Source organism: Prosopis cineraria, unplaced genomic scaffold (assembly GCF_029017545.1).
Source record: "Prosopis cineraria cultivar Desert tree isolate PC_DT_omini unplaced genomic scaffold, ASM2901754v1 PC12, whole genome shotgun sequence".
In the NCBI taxonomy this organism is placed as follows: domain Eukaryota; kingdom Viridiplantae; phylum Streptophyta; class Magnoliopsida; order Fabales; family Fabaceae; genus Prosopis; species Prosopis cineraria.
The window spans coordinates 813,892-830,100 of record NW_026555343.1 but is presented as its reverse complement, the minus strand read 5'-3'; the positions used below and the strand labels follow the sequence as shown (position 1 = coordinate 830,100).

The 16,209-nt window shown below is 31.7% G+C and overlaps 2 protein-coding genes and 1 non-coding gene across 4 annotated transcripts; 2 read left to right on the top strand and 1 right to left on the bottom strand.

Annotated features, from left to right (window-relative positions):
- Positions 1 to 3,969: 3,969 nt before the first annotated feature.
- On the top strand, positions 3,970 to 5,633 carry LOC129287813 (uncharacterized). Of its 2 annotated transcripts, none has more exons than XM_054924060.1 (2): positions 3,970 to 5,113; positions 5,234 to 5,633. In XM_054924060.1, the coding sequence occupies exons 1-2, from the start codon at positions 4,397 to 4,399 to the stop codon at positions 5,255 to 5,257; spliced, it is 741 nt and encodes a 246-aa protein (XP_054780035.1). In that variant the 5' UTR covers positions 3,970 to 4,396; the 3' UTR covers positions 5,258 to 5,633. The 2 variants fall into 2 exon arrangements, with proteins under 2 accessions (XP_054780035.1, XP_054780034.1); XM_054924059.1 differs by having other exon boundaries at positions 5,205 to 5,633.
- Positions 5,634 to 5,881: 248 nt separating this feature from the next.
- On the bottom strand, positions 5,882 to 7,439 carry LOC129288238 (uncharacterized protein At5g01610-like). The gene is made up of 3 exons (XM_054924747.1): positions 7,353 to 7,439; positions 6,745 to 6,799; positions 5,882 to 6,616 (listed from the first exon to the last, which is right to left on the bottom strand). The coding sequence occupies exons 1-3, from the start codon at positions 7,437 to 7,439 to the stop codon at positions 6,243 to 6,245; spliced, it is 516 nt and encodes a 171-aa protein (XP_054780722.1). The 3' UTR covers positions 5,882 to 6,242.
- On the top strand, positions 5,988 to 6,058 carry TRNAG-GCC (transfer RNA glycine (anticodon GCC)). Its single transcript has one exon. It is a non-coding gene; the product is annotated as a tRNA-Gly (tRNA).
- Positions 7,440 to 16,209: the final 8,770 nt, after the last annotated feature.

Genomic DNA, 16,209 nt, shown 5'->3' with positions numbered 1-16,209 from the left:
AGCCCGTCGAATCGAGAACAGGTGGACGATCGCGATCTTGGGAAAAGCTCAGGCGTGTGGCGGACTCGTGGGTTTGGCACTAGAAAGTAGAACGATGCTCTCCATGTATGAGTCCTTCTCTAAAAGATTTTTTTTTTTTTAACAAGTCACCTCGTATTAAAAGGTGGTTTTATTAATTTTTTTAATGTTATTCTTTCACAATATTTGATGAGCAAAAACAAAAAACTTGTCGGAGAGAAATTATTTTTAAAAACAATACATTTAATAAGGATAATTTGAAAAAAAAAAATTAAACAACGTTAATGATTTGATTACATTTCCTTAATTTTGATAATATAATTATAAATAACTTATAAATAGAATTGAAAAAAGTATACGGCACATATAGTAACTTATAAATAGAATTAAAAAAAATATATTGCATATACTGAAACTCCAATCTATTTAAATTTGTTAGTCATACCAAAAAAATTGGGACGAGTCAAAAAAAAATTAAAGACATGAAGTGCAACTGCATGGACACATTGATAGTAGATTATATCATAACCCTATTTTTTATGCATAGAAAAATGAGCATTTAATTTTGACAAGCCAAATCATCATGAAATATGAAGAGAGTTGTGTTGTGCATGTAAACCGAAGTTACATCCCAAAAGAGCGGCTTAAATAGTTGACATGAATGAGGCTGATCCTTGTTGGAGGGATTGGGGTTTAAAATGCTTGAGTTTGTTGAAGTTATGATAAAAAATGTGAAGATTGAAGAAATATCTTTGACATGTAAAGAACATACTAATATAACAGTGAAAAATTCCTTGGATGGACTCAGAGCGAGTACCTCTAATTGTGCATTTTAATTTAAGCTGTGACTTGCCATTTATATTTTTCTTATTTATATTTACAAATGCGTGCTGGCTGCCTAACTCTGATTAAAATTTTATGACGTGTGATGTTTTGATTAGTCAGCACGTGCATGCATAAGGTAACAAGGGGGCTGCCACCTTGAGCACCAATGAGATGCATTGGCGGTGTTGATCCAAAATGTTGCCACCCTCACAATTACGGCCACTATTCCCCTCCAAGCTTCTACGCGTGTCACAACGTTGATTGGTTCAGGAAACGATCTGTTCATGTTATTGCAGTGGAGCTCTTGTTTATGAAGCATGAAAGCCACGTGGCTTTTCCAATGAATTGCCATTGGTTCATACTGCCTTCTAATTGGTTCACATTTTTTGCTTTTCACTTAAACATGTTTCCGGTGATCACTCATGTTTTGCTCATTCCTGTTGCCATATTTATTTCCTCACTTTGATTCGTACGGGAACAAAGAAGCTCTTCTTGTCAAATTTTACTCCTAAACATTTTTTAAATATGCAAAAAAAATAATTAATTCATGTGTAGTTTAAAAAAGTTGATTAAGTATATAATTATATCTAAAATTAAAAAATTTAGACTAAATTATTCTTGTAATTGATGAAATAAATTTATTTAGCTAAAAATAAACATGGACTTCATGAATGACAATTTAAAAAAATGTAATAAAAACTTATTAAAATTTATAATTTTGTTTATAAATAAAAAATATATATGATAATTTTTTTTAACGTTTCGAGAAGAAAAGACTAACCATCTTTTGTATAGTGCTTTCGGACAAATAATTGAGTGCATGTTTGGAAATATGCAGTGATCGGTAACCCAAGTAGCCTGAGAAATTCAGCTCCTCCGGCCAAAAAACGAGTAATTTATGTTCAAAGATGTCAGAGCACTTTTCCTACCTGTCAACAAAGCTTCCAAAGGTGCAATTTCACTCTCATACAGTAAACTTTACAAGTTTTCGCATTCATTTCATCTACAGGAATAGGAGTAATACTTCCTTTTTTTTTTTTTTGGTAATACAGAAGTAACAATTTTGAATAATGATTAGAGAAACCGGGCTCGTTGCTCGATCAAACATTAACGGGTTTTTAGTCTTTGTACTTTTGGGCTTGTCTTCTGAGCTTGCTCTCTGCCTAGGAATGATCTGCCTTGACAAAAAAAAAGGTTTACCTACAAAAGAAAATGAATGATCTCTTGATCTTTTCAAAACACGCAAGATTTCAAGATTAAATTAATAAAAAGATTAATTTGATGTTTATTGTTAACTCCTTTGATAATTAGAAACATGAAGTTTTTGAGGATCAAAATTGAATGTTTTAGTAAATTTTTTGCCTTTGTTAATCAATAATACGTATTGATCTCTTTTTATTATCCTTAAAAAAATAATTAAATGGGAGGTTTATTTCACATATCAATCGAGTATTTTTTTTATTTGATTTTAATTTTTATTGGATTTAGGGTTTAGGGTTCTACATTAAAAAGGTAATGTCATTGGGAAAAAAAAAAAACTATAGGATAACATATAATACAAGTATTTCTTTCTTTTTTTTTTTTTAAATACAAGCGACGAAACCAAGCCCACTTAGGCTAAACCCCTATCACCAGGATCACAATCACAAGCCAACACAGCTAGGATAACCCCTATAACCAGTATTTCTCATATTCAACACTTAGTGAAATTTGAATCATAATTGCACGCGTGCACAGTAGGTGACGTTTAAGAACATTTTAAAATATTAGTGCTGCTGTTGGCATGTATAGAGGTCTTGAGTTAATAAATTATATCGGCATATACAATACCCCCCGCCCTTTTCAAAATATAAACCCTTTTCTACTAGCAACTATATTTTTTTTCTTAAATTATAAAATATTTTTTAAAAAAATTATTATATTAAAATATAAAATATTTTAAAAAGATTAAAGTTTTATTAAATATATTTATTTTAATATTATTTTCTCTTTCTTTTTATTTAATGTTAATTAAATTAAAGATATTTTTGAAAGTTTATATATTTATTTTAAAAAATAAAATTATTAAATGTATTTAATAAGATTTATTAATATGTGAGATTTTATTTAAAAATGTCTTATAATTTAAACAAAGGGAATGACACTTTACAAAAAGTCAATAATATTAAATTCTTCTTTTTCATATTTTTTTATGAATTATATTATAAAAAGAGGTTATATATATATATATATAAATTTCCAGAGAGACTGTATTAAAAAAATTAAATATAATTAAGATGAATTGATTTTAATTGGAGAGTAACATTCGAAAGAGATTATTTTTTTTTATCATTTTAATTATACAAAATATTTTTAATTATTTTTTTCTTAATTCTTGTAAAATGGTTAAAATGTACTTATATTTTGAAACAAGCTGAACATAATCTTGCAGTTCATCTATAAGCAACAAGGCATCCTAGGCCAAGCGATATCATGACTTGAAAACATGATTATACAGGGTCCAAAATAAAAAAATTAAGGTCTTTTAACAAAACTTTATATATGAAGTTAAAAACACATTCACATAATGAAACGTGCATGTCTTGTCTTGTTCATCCTATGGGGATATTTCAGCTCAATGAGAGTTACCTGATAGGTGAAAATTGGTAAGATGCTTTCCAACGATATGATGTTAAAACAGCTACTTGAGATTGAACACAAGAAGACGAGGCATCTGGCCACAGCTATACGTGATATTACTTGCTATATTCTACTCATTGATGTTCAGATGGTAAATTCGACATAACACGCGTGTCCTTAGAAAAAATCAAATTAAGCACAAGCACACATGTAACTTCAGAGTCAGCATGATATGATGCAAAATATATCATATATCATTTGGAATATTTGAGTAGTGCACCGATTTACCCTAAAGTTGAAGTCTTTCAAAGGGGTTATCAGTTACATACAGGAATAAAGCGACATGTGAGACAAAACGAAGGATCTAAAACAAAGCAGCTTTAAAGATTGACAATTGTTTAGCCTCACAAGGTAACATAAACACGTGTGACGTAGAGGGGCTAATTAAGAGATCATATGCCATCCGCTCGATTGGATTCTTATGAGTTGACAAATAATGCCCTTAATTAATGTCATCTCGCTAGACACTAAGCTTATGCAAGTCGTTCTGGCAAGAAGAGTACAGCGAGATGGCCAATTCAGATAATAACATTGTAGCTTCAATTCCTTCCTTTCCATCAATTTCGCACCCATTTTCACTGTCATACACCTGGTATTCCTAGATTCTGCTCCTCCTTTTGGGTCTCCAATAATAGCAAGAAAAATGTAATCCTGAAAGCTCCTTTTCTTCCCCTTTCAGTCTCTTTGTTCTTCCCCATCCCCTCTTCCATCTCTCAAATATTCTCCCACTGAAAGCAAGTTCAGATATTTTTCACTTACCCTCAAGCCCCTCCCCCTTCACTCTCTCTTTAAGCCTCCCCAACCAGTTAGAATATAATTTCAAGTGTTATATTCTAAGTTATCATATTCGTACCTGCTTCGTAAACCGCCCCCAATGGTCACCGACGCCTCTCCGTTGCTAACCCATGACGGCTTAGAGTTCTGCCAGTACATGGCAGCGGGGTCAATCGCTGGTTCAATCGAGCACATGGCGATGTTTCCCGTGGACACGCTCAAGACCCGAATGCAAGCCATGACCGGGTTGGACCCAGGCCATCATGGCGGAGTCCGGCGAGCCCTCGGTTCCATCCTGAAGCTGGAAGGCCCTTCGGGACTCTATCGCGGGATTGCCGCCATGGGTCTCGGAGCTGGTCCCGCACACGCCGTGTATTTCTCGGTGTACGAAATCTGCAAAGAGAAATTCTCCGGGGGAAACCGGAACAACCCCGCCGCCCACGCAGCTTCCGGAGTCTGCGCCACCATCGCGAGCGACGGCGTGATGACGCCGATGGATGTAGTGAAGCAGAGATTACAGCTGAAGAGCAGTCCGTACAAGGGTGTGTGGGATTGCGTGAAGAAGGTGTTGAAGGAAGAAGGGGCGGGTGCGTTGTACGCGTCGTACAGGACGACGGTGGTGATGAATGCGCCGTTCACAGCGGTGCATTTTGCGACATACGAGGCTGTGAAGAGGGGGCTGACGGAGTTGTCGCCGGTGAATTCAGAAGAAGATGAAAGAGTGGTGGTACACGCCACAGCGGGAGCGGTGTCAGGGGTGGCGGCTGCGGCGGTGACTACGCCACTAGATGTAGTGAAAACTCAGCTGCAATGCCAGGTAAGTAAGTGATGTATAAATTTGGATTGGTCATTGGTGGTTGGTTGATTAAGAAAATGAAAGTAATGAAATTTGATGTGGATTGTGACAGGGGGTTTGTGGGTGTGATAAATTGTGCAGCAGTTCGATAGGGGATGTGATTGAGAGCGTGATCAAGAAGGAGGGATACAGAGGGCTCATGAGAGGCTGTCTGCCGAGGATGCTCTTTCATGCTCCCGCCGCTGCTATTTGTTGGTCCTCTTATGAAGCTTCCAAATCTTTCTTCCTCCGTTTTTGAATTACGTACTGACTCTACTTTCCCTACCTCATTTGGATCTTCCAAAACACGGCCATGTGCTTGCTTCTGTCTTGGAGCAGAGTCTAAATTCTGTGTTTATGTGGCTACCATGGAATGTCCAATTTAGTAATCATTATCCCAAACCAAACCCAACTATCCTGGCTAGCCTCCTCCCGTGAAATGTACGAGTGCTCTGTATATAATTATATATGTACATCTCTATGAACTGCTTTTGCTGTGAAATACATGATTGTCACACAAATAACAGGTCCATGGAAAAAGTTTTTTTTCCCCCCATGAAAACTTGTTGTTTATTAGACTAAGAAATGTTATTAGTATTTTTTACATGAAAAGAATTGATATCATTAGGTTAATGAGATTAAATCAAATCCCTGACTTAGTTATTTGGATAATTTCTTTTTTGGGATGAAAAATGAAATGCATTCAACTAAATAAATAAAGTTAAAAATAAAAATATAAAGAGAGCCAAATCATTCATCACACCAGAACACCACTCTGAAATGAATGTTGCTTTGGGCAGGACAAATTGGAACGGATATTTTCATATTGACTATATATTCACCTTCTCGCCACCCAGCACCAGTGGTCTAGTGGTAGAATAGTACCCTGCCACGGTACAGACCCGGGTTCGATTCCCGGCTGGTGCATGTCTTTGTTTGTCTTTTCCATTTTGCAATTTGCATGTTATGTTGGAATTCACCGAAGTCCGAATCACAGCACTTCCTTCTTTCCCAAACGCAGTCTTAAAAGTATAGATCATCAATCATTCTACTTGCAACAATGCATCAATACAACGGGAAAACAAAAGCATTAAAATGGTCTAAAACAGAATTAGAATTTTTCTACACCAACACCATCCCTAGAAACTTCGTAAGCTTCCCTGCTCCTAGTTTTCTTCAAGCCTGCTGTGATGTGGAGCTTAGAAGGCCCTTCAGAAGCAATGTTGGTCACTTTGATCCAAATCAACATCTTGGTCTTCATTCCCTCTATTTCTACCAGCCTCCCCGTTCCCAAAACACCACTCACCGTTTTATCAAAACGCAATACTGATGAATCCTTGTATCCTACCTCACACACCTTTGGAATGTAAACCATCAATTTCTTTGTTTGTTCATTATATTCATAGTTTGTTGCGTCTCGCGGAAACATTCCTATAGGTAGATCATTGTCCTTTAGAAACTCTGCCAATGGCTTTTGCATCTTTCCTACAGAGACAAAATTTTTAACAAAATTCATTTTTAACTGACATTCATCCAATGATACTAAGTAAATGGAATGTGATATATATGATGATTTCTAATCTATAAGGTGCAACAAGGAAAGAGATACAAACCTTTAACTTTGTTAACCAACCATTTTGTTCCTCCTTCAATACTGTTTGTCAATGACTATATAATTACCAATCATTAAAAAAAAAATTGATTAGCGCAAAGATGGAAAAAAAATATTTTATGTCAAAAGCTCATATAACGAATGGATCATATTTCAAAAGTCATTTTCAATTTTTGTAGTTTAGTGGAAACATTCAAAGAACTAAACATGAAAAAAAAAAAAAAAGACCATCAAGTTAATGGGGTTCCCCACTAAGGATCATCTAATAATTAAATAGGAAATTAAACCATGAACCCAACGTGTAAAAAGACATCATAATTGCAAAGTTATATGATATATGGGTGGGTGTGCAGAAGGTACTATTGAGATTTGATTTGAATCCAAAATTTTGAGTTATTCTCGATTTGCGGGTGTTATCCTTGCACAAATTTGAGTTGTTGACTTTTAGAATGTGACTTGTGAGACACATGCACCTCTTTCACACTTTGATATCAACGAAATCTGTACGAGCCAGGTTTTAGAGCTAGAGAGGTTGTAATTAATATTATGAACAAAATTGAAAAAAGGAACAAAGGAAATGGAAAAAAGCAAAGAAAATGGATGAGATACATTGATATCATTGCCAACAGAAGTGAGTTCCTTGGTAGCCTTGTCCTTGAACCAGTATGTTCCGACAACGTTGACCACTTGATCCATTGTCAAATCTGGTCGATCGCAAAATTGAACCCTTGAGTCTCTTTCTCTCTTCGTCCCCAGGGGAAGAGAAAACAACGAAATTTTCAGAGCGAAGGAGAAGGAGAACCAGCCTCGCTGCCCACTCTTTCTTTTGGCCCTACATGCCTCGTTGCATTTCCTTAATTAGCCACCAATGAAGTTCAAATTCATTCTTAAATAAAAGTGAGGGTTAATATATAATTTAAATTTTAAACTATAAATTTAAAGGTGATTTAAACCCTAAATTCTTATCCTGTACATTTTGAATTTAAACAATTAAAGTTTATATAATTTCACCTCATTGTTAAATTAAAACAAACACTATTATATTTTAAAAAATTAATGTCTAATGTGCAATTTTTTTTAAATGAGAGTAGGAGAGAGAGGGAGTAAAATTTGATAAAAATAACATATTATACTTAATTTTTTTAAAATAACATACATTTGTTTTAATTTAATAGTAGGAGCAAAATCATACAAATTTTATTTGTTAAGGGTTTAAAATGTATCAAATATGTCTAGGATTCAAATCACTTTTGAATCTATAGTTCAATGTTTGAAGTATATATTAACCCTAAAAATAAATACATTTGTTAGATGTCAGTATTCATTATCTTATAATTCTTTTCCATGGTTAGGTCATATGTGCATGACTCGGACGTTCCCAACAATACAGTTTTCAAATATCAGTTCTTAATTACTTTACTGATCATTATTAGTTTTCCAAAACCTAGAATCTACAGTACACCGAATTAAAAAATCTCATTAGATAAAAATACAATAAAATATTGTCACGGGATCAAATGTAACGATTGGAATGTCTCTGTTCTGTCTTATGTTTTTTTTTTTGGGTTTCTGTAATATATAATTTTATTAGCAATAATAATAACTATAAAATTATACTATATAAATAAATATTAATAAAAAAAAATTAAGTATGTATAATATTGTTAAAAATTGCCAAAGAATATTGTTAAAAAAATGTTTAGGATCAACAAACATCAAGAGATATATATTTTATGAGGATAATCAAAGTAATTCAACCTTTTATATATTCTTATATATTTACATTTTGTTATGAATAAAATATGAAAAGAATAAAAATGAAAAGAAAGAGGAGGAAGAGAAGAATAAAAGTAACAGAAATGAGGATGACTTCTCTTATATTCTCTTTCATACATAAAATAAAAATGGCATGTCTTAAACATGAGCTTACATCAAGAGTTATATAAATGCAATGGCATATAAAACATAATTAATGTAACACTCGTGACGGTGGAAATTTTATGGAGGAGGTAAGAAAAATGGATACCCACACTTTTAATTATATTCATAACACATTTATATTTGTATTTGTATATTTAAAAATTTACCATATCCCATAACGTGGCTCAATGATTTAGTTCTGTATGATGCTCATGACCCCACATAATGATTTATTTATTAACTACTAAAAGATACATTTAATAAGGACTAATATAGTAAAAAAGGCTAATCTCTCATAATATAATAAATTAAGATTGAATCCATATTAAAAAATTCTTATTTTAGTTGACCTATTCAATCTCTTACTTTTAAATAAAATTTTAACTCACAATTTACTATATATTTTCAAAATGCATATTTTCTTGTAAAGTTAAAATTCCTAAACTTTTGTGAATTTTTTATATAAAATATAAAATATTCTTCTCCTTTCTTGAAAATGCAAACTTCACATAAATGTGCAAATCTTAACTTTAAATGATTTAAATTTTATTTATGTATACTCTTTCTAAACTACAATATAAATCATTGCTAATTAATTTACATTCCTCAAAAAGAGTTGGTTAAATTTTTTTTTTTAAAAATCCACATCTTTCCAATTGTATCATTATAGTGGAATAAATATAAAATTAAATTTATTTAAAATATTATCATTAATTACTTAAGTGAAGTATAATAAAGTAAGGCGATAATTGAAAAATAATATATAAAACCTACCTATTTCCATATATTTTGGATCAAGCAGTATTTCTAGAAAAAAATTTATATTGTAGTTTGGATCAAGGGAATATCATTTTTGATAGTAAAGTCAACATAGTTTTAAGATTTATCTCTTATTTAACAAAAGGGATAAAATTCAAGCTAACAAAATACTCTCTCAATTTTAATTGATAAGATACTTTTAAAAAAAACATATTTACCAATAAAACTCATCATTAAAAGTGTGTTTGGTTGAAAGTTTTTAGAGAGGATGAGAGGGGAGGGGGCTTGCTTCCTGTCCCACAAGGTATCTAATAAAGGAAGAGGAAGGCAGCCCCTTATTTGGTTTAAAAATTAGAGGGGAGGGCCCTTCTCTTCAATTTGGGGGTTTTTTGGAGGGGAGAAAAGTGAGAAAATAATTTAAAATAATTTAAACATTTATTTTAAAAATTTTAAAATACCTTTAATGTTAAGAGATTATATATTATCTTTCTTTCTCTCTTTCTTATAATAAAATAAATTTTATCACCTTATAAAAATTAATATATAATTTTCTAATGCATAAAATTGTAATATTTTTCATTAGACTCACTAATAAAATATAATATTAATGTATTTATTCTTCAATTTTTTATTAATATAAGTTCAAATTATTAAAATTAAAATTTAACAAATTATAATGTCACAATTGTTGTTCAAAGCAAAAAAAAAAATCAAGTTAAATTTGACAAAAATAAAATTGTTAACTTATTTTTTATTCCCCTCTCCTCCCCTCTTAAATTAAATAAAGGTTTATTAAAACTCCTTTCCTCCTCTCCCCTCCCCTATGTTCATTAATTTGTGCAGTTGCTGTTAATATTCATCATTCATGTTAATAAATTTTAATGGTGTTACCTCCTATTTAAACAATAAGTACTAAATCAATAACTGAAACAAAGTTAAGGAATCAAATTGATAAAAATTAAATCTAAAGGGTCAAGTTAATAATTAAGACAAACTTAAAAAAATTAAAAATTTTACGTACTATCCCAATTTTTCCATCTAGTAATAAATACAAACTTAACTTGAACTCTTGGATAAGGCGGTCGATCGATTCTGGAGTGAATCAAAGTCTTACAATAGCCAAGTGGTTGGTATTGTTGTGGAAAATTCTGGAGGATGCTTCTTGTAGCTAGTTACGACTTGTTCTGCAAAATTTGGAAGTATGATTCTCCATGATTATTTTCGCCTTTATTTTCTCGGGAAAATGATATTTAACATAAGGCGTTTGATGACCAGCAGATTCCCAGAAGCCACTTCACCTTTTGAATATTTCATCGGTCTTATATAGTTCATTGATATTAATTATAGCAAGGGTGACATCTATGAACTTCAATTCACTTGTAAAAGTACATACAAGATATCGTATAGTATCCCCAGATATTACTTTTCATTTAGCTTTTATCTTTTGGGAATAAATTAAAAAAAAACTGAGGCTGCAGAAAGTTCTTACTTAATTTTAAAAATGGAATACAAGATATCTACCGTGTTAATATTAAAGTTCTGTTGTTTATGAATAATTTAGATACTTTAACAAGGCTTTTCTTTCTATTTGGGGGTTTTTTTTTGGGGGGGGGGGTGGGCGGGGGGGCCAATAGGAATCGGTCATATTGCCATACGGATCCATTGGCATGCAGCCATCACTGGAAGAAACATGGAAAGAGAGAAAATATGAACTTTCTTGATATTTAATTTGAATATGCAACCTCCCAATTTAAAATATAAATACTAGTATGATGTTATTCGCTTTTGCCTTTTTGTAACTGTACAGTTTTTTAAATGAAATTTTCCTTTCCATTAAAAAAATATATAAATACCATCTTATTAAATAAAACAGAGCAGAAAATTAAAATAAGCATACGAGTAAGGTGCCACTTGCCACTAATCTCTTGGCCTCTTGGGCCAATCACCAATGGCACATGTACTTCTCTAAAGTTTGTGGAGTTGACTTCCCAATGAAGGAAGGTACCATTCAACCATCTCACCAAAATTCAAATGATAAAGAGTTGTATAACTTAATTAAAAATTAGAATAGAGGTTCTTATATTTAATGTTGAATGTATTTCAAGATTATTTTAAATAAAAAATCTTGAATTAAAATTTTGGGAATGCAAACATAGTTAAAGTGATAAAGTTTTTGCCCAAAAATGTCTCATTGTCTCAATTTAATATGGGATGGATGTAGGGCATCATATGTTCCATGCAAAAGGTTGTTCCTATTCCCCCCGGGGGGGGGGTTGAACATTGATATACAAGCACACAGCACTCCTAATGTGATGATGGTCATCAATCAAAGCCAGAAATATGAGCCCAACGTGATGGATTAATCCATATATAACCTGCAAATGAGTTTGAGAAAATTGAGGCACATTAATTAATTGCATATTTTAAGAATTTCCACCTACCTATAAAAAATGGGGGAGGAGGAGGAGAAGAAGAAGAAGAAGAAGAAGCTGAGCGTGAGGAAGGAGGACAGGTCAAAAGTCAAAAAATGGTGTGGGGATGTTGGGGTCCACTTGAAGGAGGGAGGGAGATAAGGGTACGAAACTACGAATCAAAGGGAACACATGTGCTATTAATTTCAAGTCACCAGCTCACATGCGATTTCCCAGTTTACGCCGTCCACATTTTTAAGACCTTCATTTTCTTTATTTTTAAGACCTACCCCTCAAAAAAGTGCCTCTGTGTCTAATATTACATTAATGCCAAGAAACTTGGATACACCCAAAAAGAACCCAGTCAGTTTATTTTCTAGGCTTGACTTAATTTCGTACCCGTATTAGTAATAAAAACAAAAATAATTAACATTATTGATGCTAATAATCACCTCAAGAAAATAATCATGAGTCATGACAATTGTATGAGAGCACTTTACAACCGCGATTCCTCTAAGGAGTTCAACCCTTCGTATGGTATCAGATAGAGACTCTCTTTCATTATCTTTGTTCTTTGCATTGCAAAATTTAGCCATCACATTTTTAGTAGTGTTGATGGAAATGAATGAAGGCCCATAACTCTCATCAACTAAGGTTCCTCCTATATATCCCATCACTCTTTCACTAATGACTTAATGTTATTTGCATATATGTCTCTCAACCAAGCAAGATTTAATTTATCCAACAGAAAGATTTCTATATGGCTTAGCTTGAAGACAAAGAAAAGAATTAATACTTGTAAATAAAAAATCTTTTGTTTAAAAAATGTTAATGTCAATAGAGCCCTGCAAGTCAGTTAAGAGTTAATTTAGAAAAAGACGATAATATCAATTTTAGAAAGCTCACAAAATTAAAACATTACTTTTATCATAAAGCTTTGTTAGAATCAGATCACTAAATTCAATAGCTTGCGGGTGAAGGTTTTGAGGACAAATATAAATGTAACAAGCATATTATTATATTCCCACAAAGCGAGAGCTCACCCTCTTTGACTTGGAAGGTAAATTCATATGATCAAGTCTCTTTCTAGACTGCTTGTTGAATACAGATCCACATAGGAGTTGCCAACATCATGACCTCCACAAGAAGATGGAATTACAACAGAATGGCCTGCTCTAAACTTCCCAATGATATGATTCTTCATCAAATCTCCTTAATTGGTTCAACCGCCAAACCCCGAGGGTGGAGATGATATACCTTAATTTGGACTTTGGTGGAGGCTTGACTCGCCTTTTCTAAAAAAGCAGCTTGGGATTGCCATTTTAGTGTAGTTTTGCACGACTTCGATTGTGGCCATGTTATTAAAAAAGCGATTTTATGTTTTTATGTACTTGGATAAAAAACTAGGGAAAATTTCTTTTTCTTTTTAATATTATGCAATAAACAAATTATTTTCGACTCACGCTATCCGATATCCATATTCTGTTATTCAAATTTCAATGCATTACACTGGTACACATTTGGTTTTATTTTTTATTACAAAGTAAGAAACTAAATGCCAGTGCTAATGTCCTACACCAAAACAAAAATGAACTCAAGGGGAGGGGAGAAGACAAGGTACCCATTAACACAAGAAAAAGCTAGCTTGGAAAGAAGGTTAGCAGCTTCATTAGCATCCATCAAAATCTGCTGAATGAGCACCACCTAATCTTGAAAAAAGGTTTGAACTGTTTTTCGAGAGGGTTTTTGGATCCCAACTATTTTAAAAGAATTGATTTCTCTATTTTTTTAATATTTGTAATTTAGGAAATTTAGAGGTTTAAAGGACATTTATTTATCTTTTTATATTATTTGTAGATAAACTTGATAATGTCAGGAAGAATATTATAACTAACATGCATATTTGATGTTACTAAAATTTGACTTTTAATATCAATGATATATTACAATGAACCATGCAAGCTTATGCTTATGATTCTATTTTTATATTTTACAATGAATCAAACAAGCTTGTGATTTACTGCCTCCACATTTATATTTCCGTATATACACTTTAATAAATTTATATTTATAATTTCTTAACTATCTCATACTTCTTTCTCTTCTACTCAAACTTTATCTTAAAAGCATGATGTTATCAATTATCTTAATTATTTTAAAAGCCACTTCTTTTCCCTTAAGGTAAAAAATAATTTTACTGGATTTGTTGATGTTGAACATGCATGATGAGAATCACTACTGAAAAATAAGCTTTTTATGTTGCTAATTAATGTTAGGTTTATAAAAAAACCATAATAAAAAAAGATGCTGACATAAATGTAATTATATATAAGATTTTTAATGTTGGTTAGACAAACAACTGACAAAAAAAAGTTTTTTCACATTGATTATATAGGAAAAAGACATGGAAAACTTTCAAAAACAAAAAAAGACTAAAAAATATGCACTTTTTACATCAATTTTTTATATAAACTAACATAACAAGTATGAAACAATATCAGTTTAACTAATTCAACATACCATTTTGTGTTTTAAAAAACAACTCTCTCACATCCATAAGATGTCGAAAAGGTTTGACCTTTCATCATAGTTGCGTCAACTCATGCCATTCTTTGTCAATTTGTTGCCGTCGGCCATTCTCTATTCATTGTCATTCGCTATTTTGAGTACTTTAGAGGTTAGTAGGTTTCATTCTGGAGGTCTTTTTCTCCATTTTCTTTCCTTCTTTCTTCAATTGTTGATAATCTTCTTCAAATACATTTTCTCTTTAGGTTCTTTCATCTTTTTCCTCTTCCATTGTTTGGTTGAACGACTCTTCAAATACATTTTTTTCAACTTTTTCAAATCTGTGAGTAAACTCTTATCTTCTCTCTTTTTTCTTTCTCACTCAAACCTTTCACTTTTCTCCTCGCCTTGCCATTTCAACTTACAAGTGTGGGTGCTACTCATCTTCTTCCATTTTCCTCTTTTATTAGAGAATTTTTGCAAAATCTACCATAAATCTTTATTTTTATTTATTTTTGTCAATTTTTATTGCTTATTGGTACTATAAATAGTTGATTTAACTGAATATTTGTATAGTTAGGTATTTTAATAGATGAATTTGTGCCTTCAAATCTTTATTTTAATTTTCAAATTTATATTTTATGATAGTTATTAGGTATTTGTATAAATGAAATTGGGTATTTAAATTGTTTGGTTGCTTAGTTAACATTGCTATTGATATTGGATTAATTATGTATATTTAGTATAGTTGTAACTTGTTATATAGTCATTGTAATTCTGTTGGCTGAATGTTTATGTGTTGTGTAATCTATACAATTTATAGGTTTTAAATTATGGATTATGGATATATAAAAAAATAAAAAAAATATACTTTTAACAATAGTTATGCAGAAAACTATTGTAAAAAAACTTTCTACAACAATTAAAAGGAAATAACTGTTGTGGAAAGTCTTTTCCATGTTGGTTAAACAACTGACATAAAAAGGCAACTTTTTACTTTCATTTATTTTACTTTCTCCTAATAACCAATGTAAAAAGTTTAAAATAATTATTGTTAAAAATTCTTTCAATAATAGTAAATCTTTTACAAGAGCGCTCCCGTTTGGTCACCCTTATGAGAGCGCTTTCGTAGGCCATTTCTAATGCTTTTTTTATTTTTATACATATGGGAACGCTTTTTGAAAAGAGTTCATGCATTTAAAACATATGTAAAGCGCTATGGTATATTTCGAAGCACTTAATATGGGAGCGCTTTTCTAAGGTTAAAAAAAAAGCATTCTTATAAGCTTATTTTATACTAGTGTAGGCATAATCTCTTCATATGTTTATCAGGAACATAATTTAAGGAGATATATGAACAAAGGTAGCAAAAACAAGGGAAAATGGTGTGTGGATTGCAAACTTTGGAACTCATGAATGCTTTATAGTGTAAATTATTGATTGACTAGTTATGAGATTGTCTTATGTATGTGTGCTTATTAAATACCTTATATATACAAATGAAAATATCATATTTATCCTCAAATATGTGTGTATGTGTGATGAATGCAAATACAGTGATGTTTTGATACTTTCTTTAAAATGTTCGAAGATATTAAAGATATATATACTATGATATAGCAAGCGTAGTCAATATTTTGTTCCACAAATAATCACAACAGAAAGGTAACTAGCAATATTTAGTCATAATTTTATGTCTATATTTAGTCTTGCAGTCTTTTCTTAAATTTCAATGTAATGGGCAATACATAAGTCATGAAATTATGACTTTAACTCTCTAAGTGGCAGCATTGATTTACCTGAATTCTTGAATTTAAATAGAAAATCATGATAAGTAATATTCTCTCCAAATTTCATAATTCAACATTCTT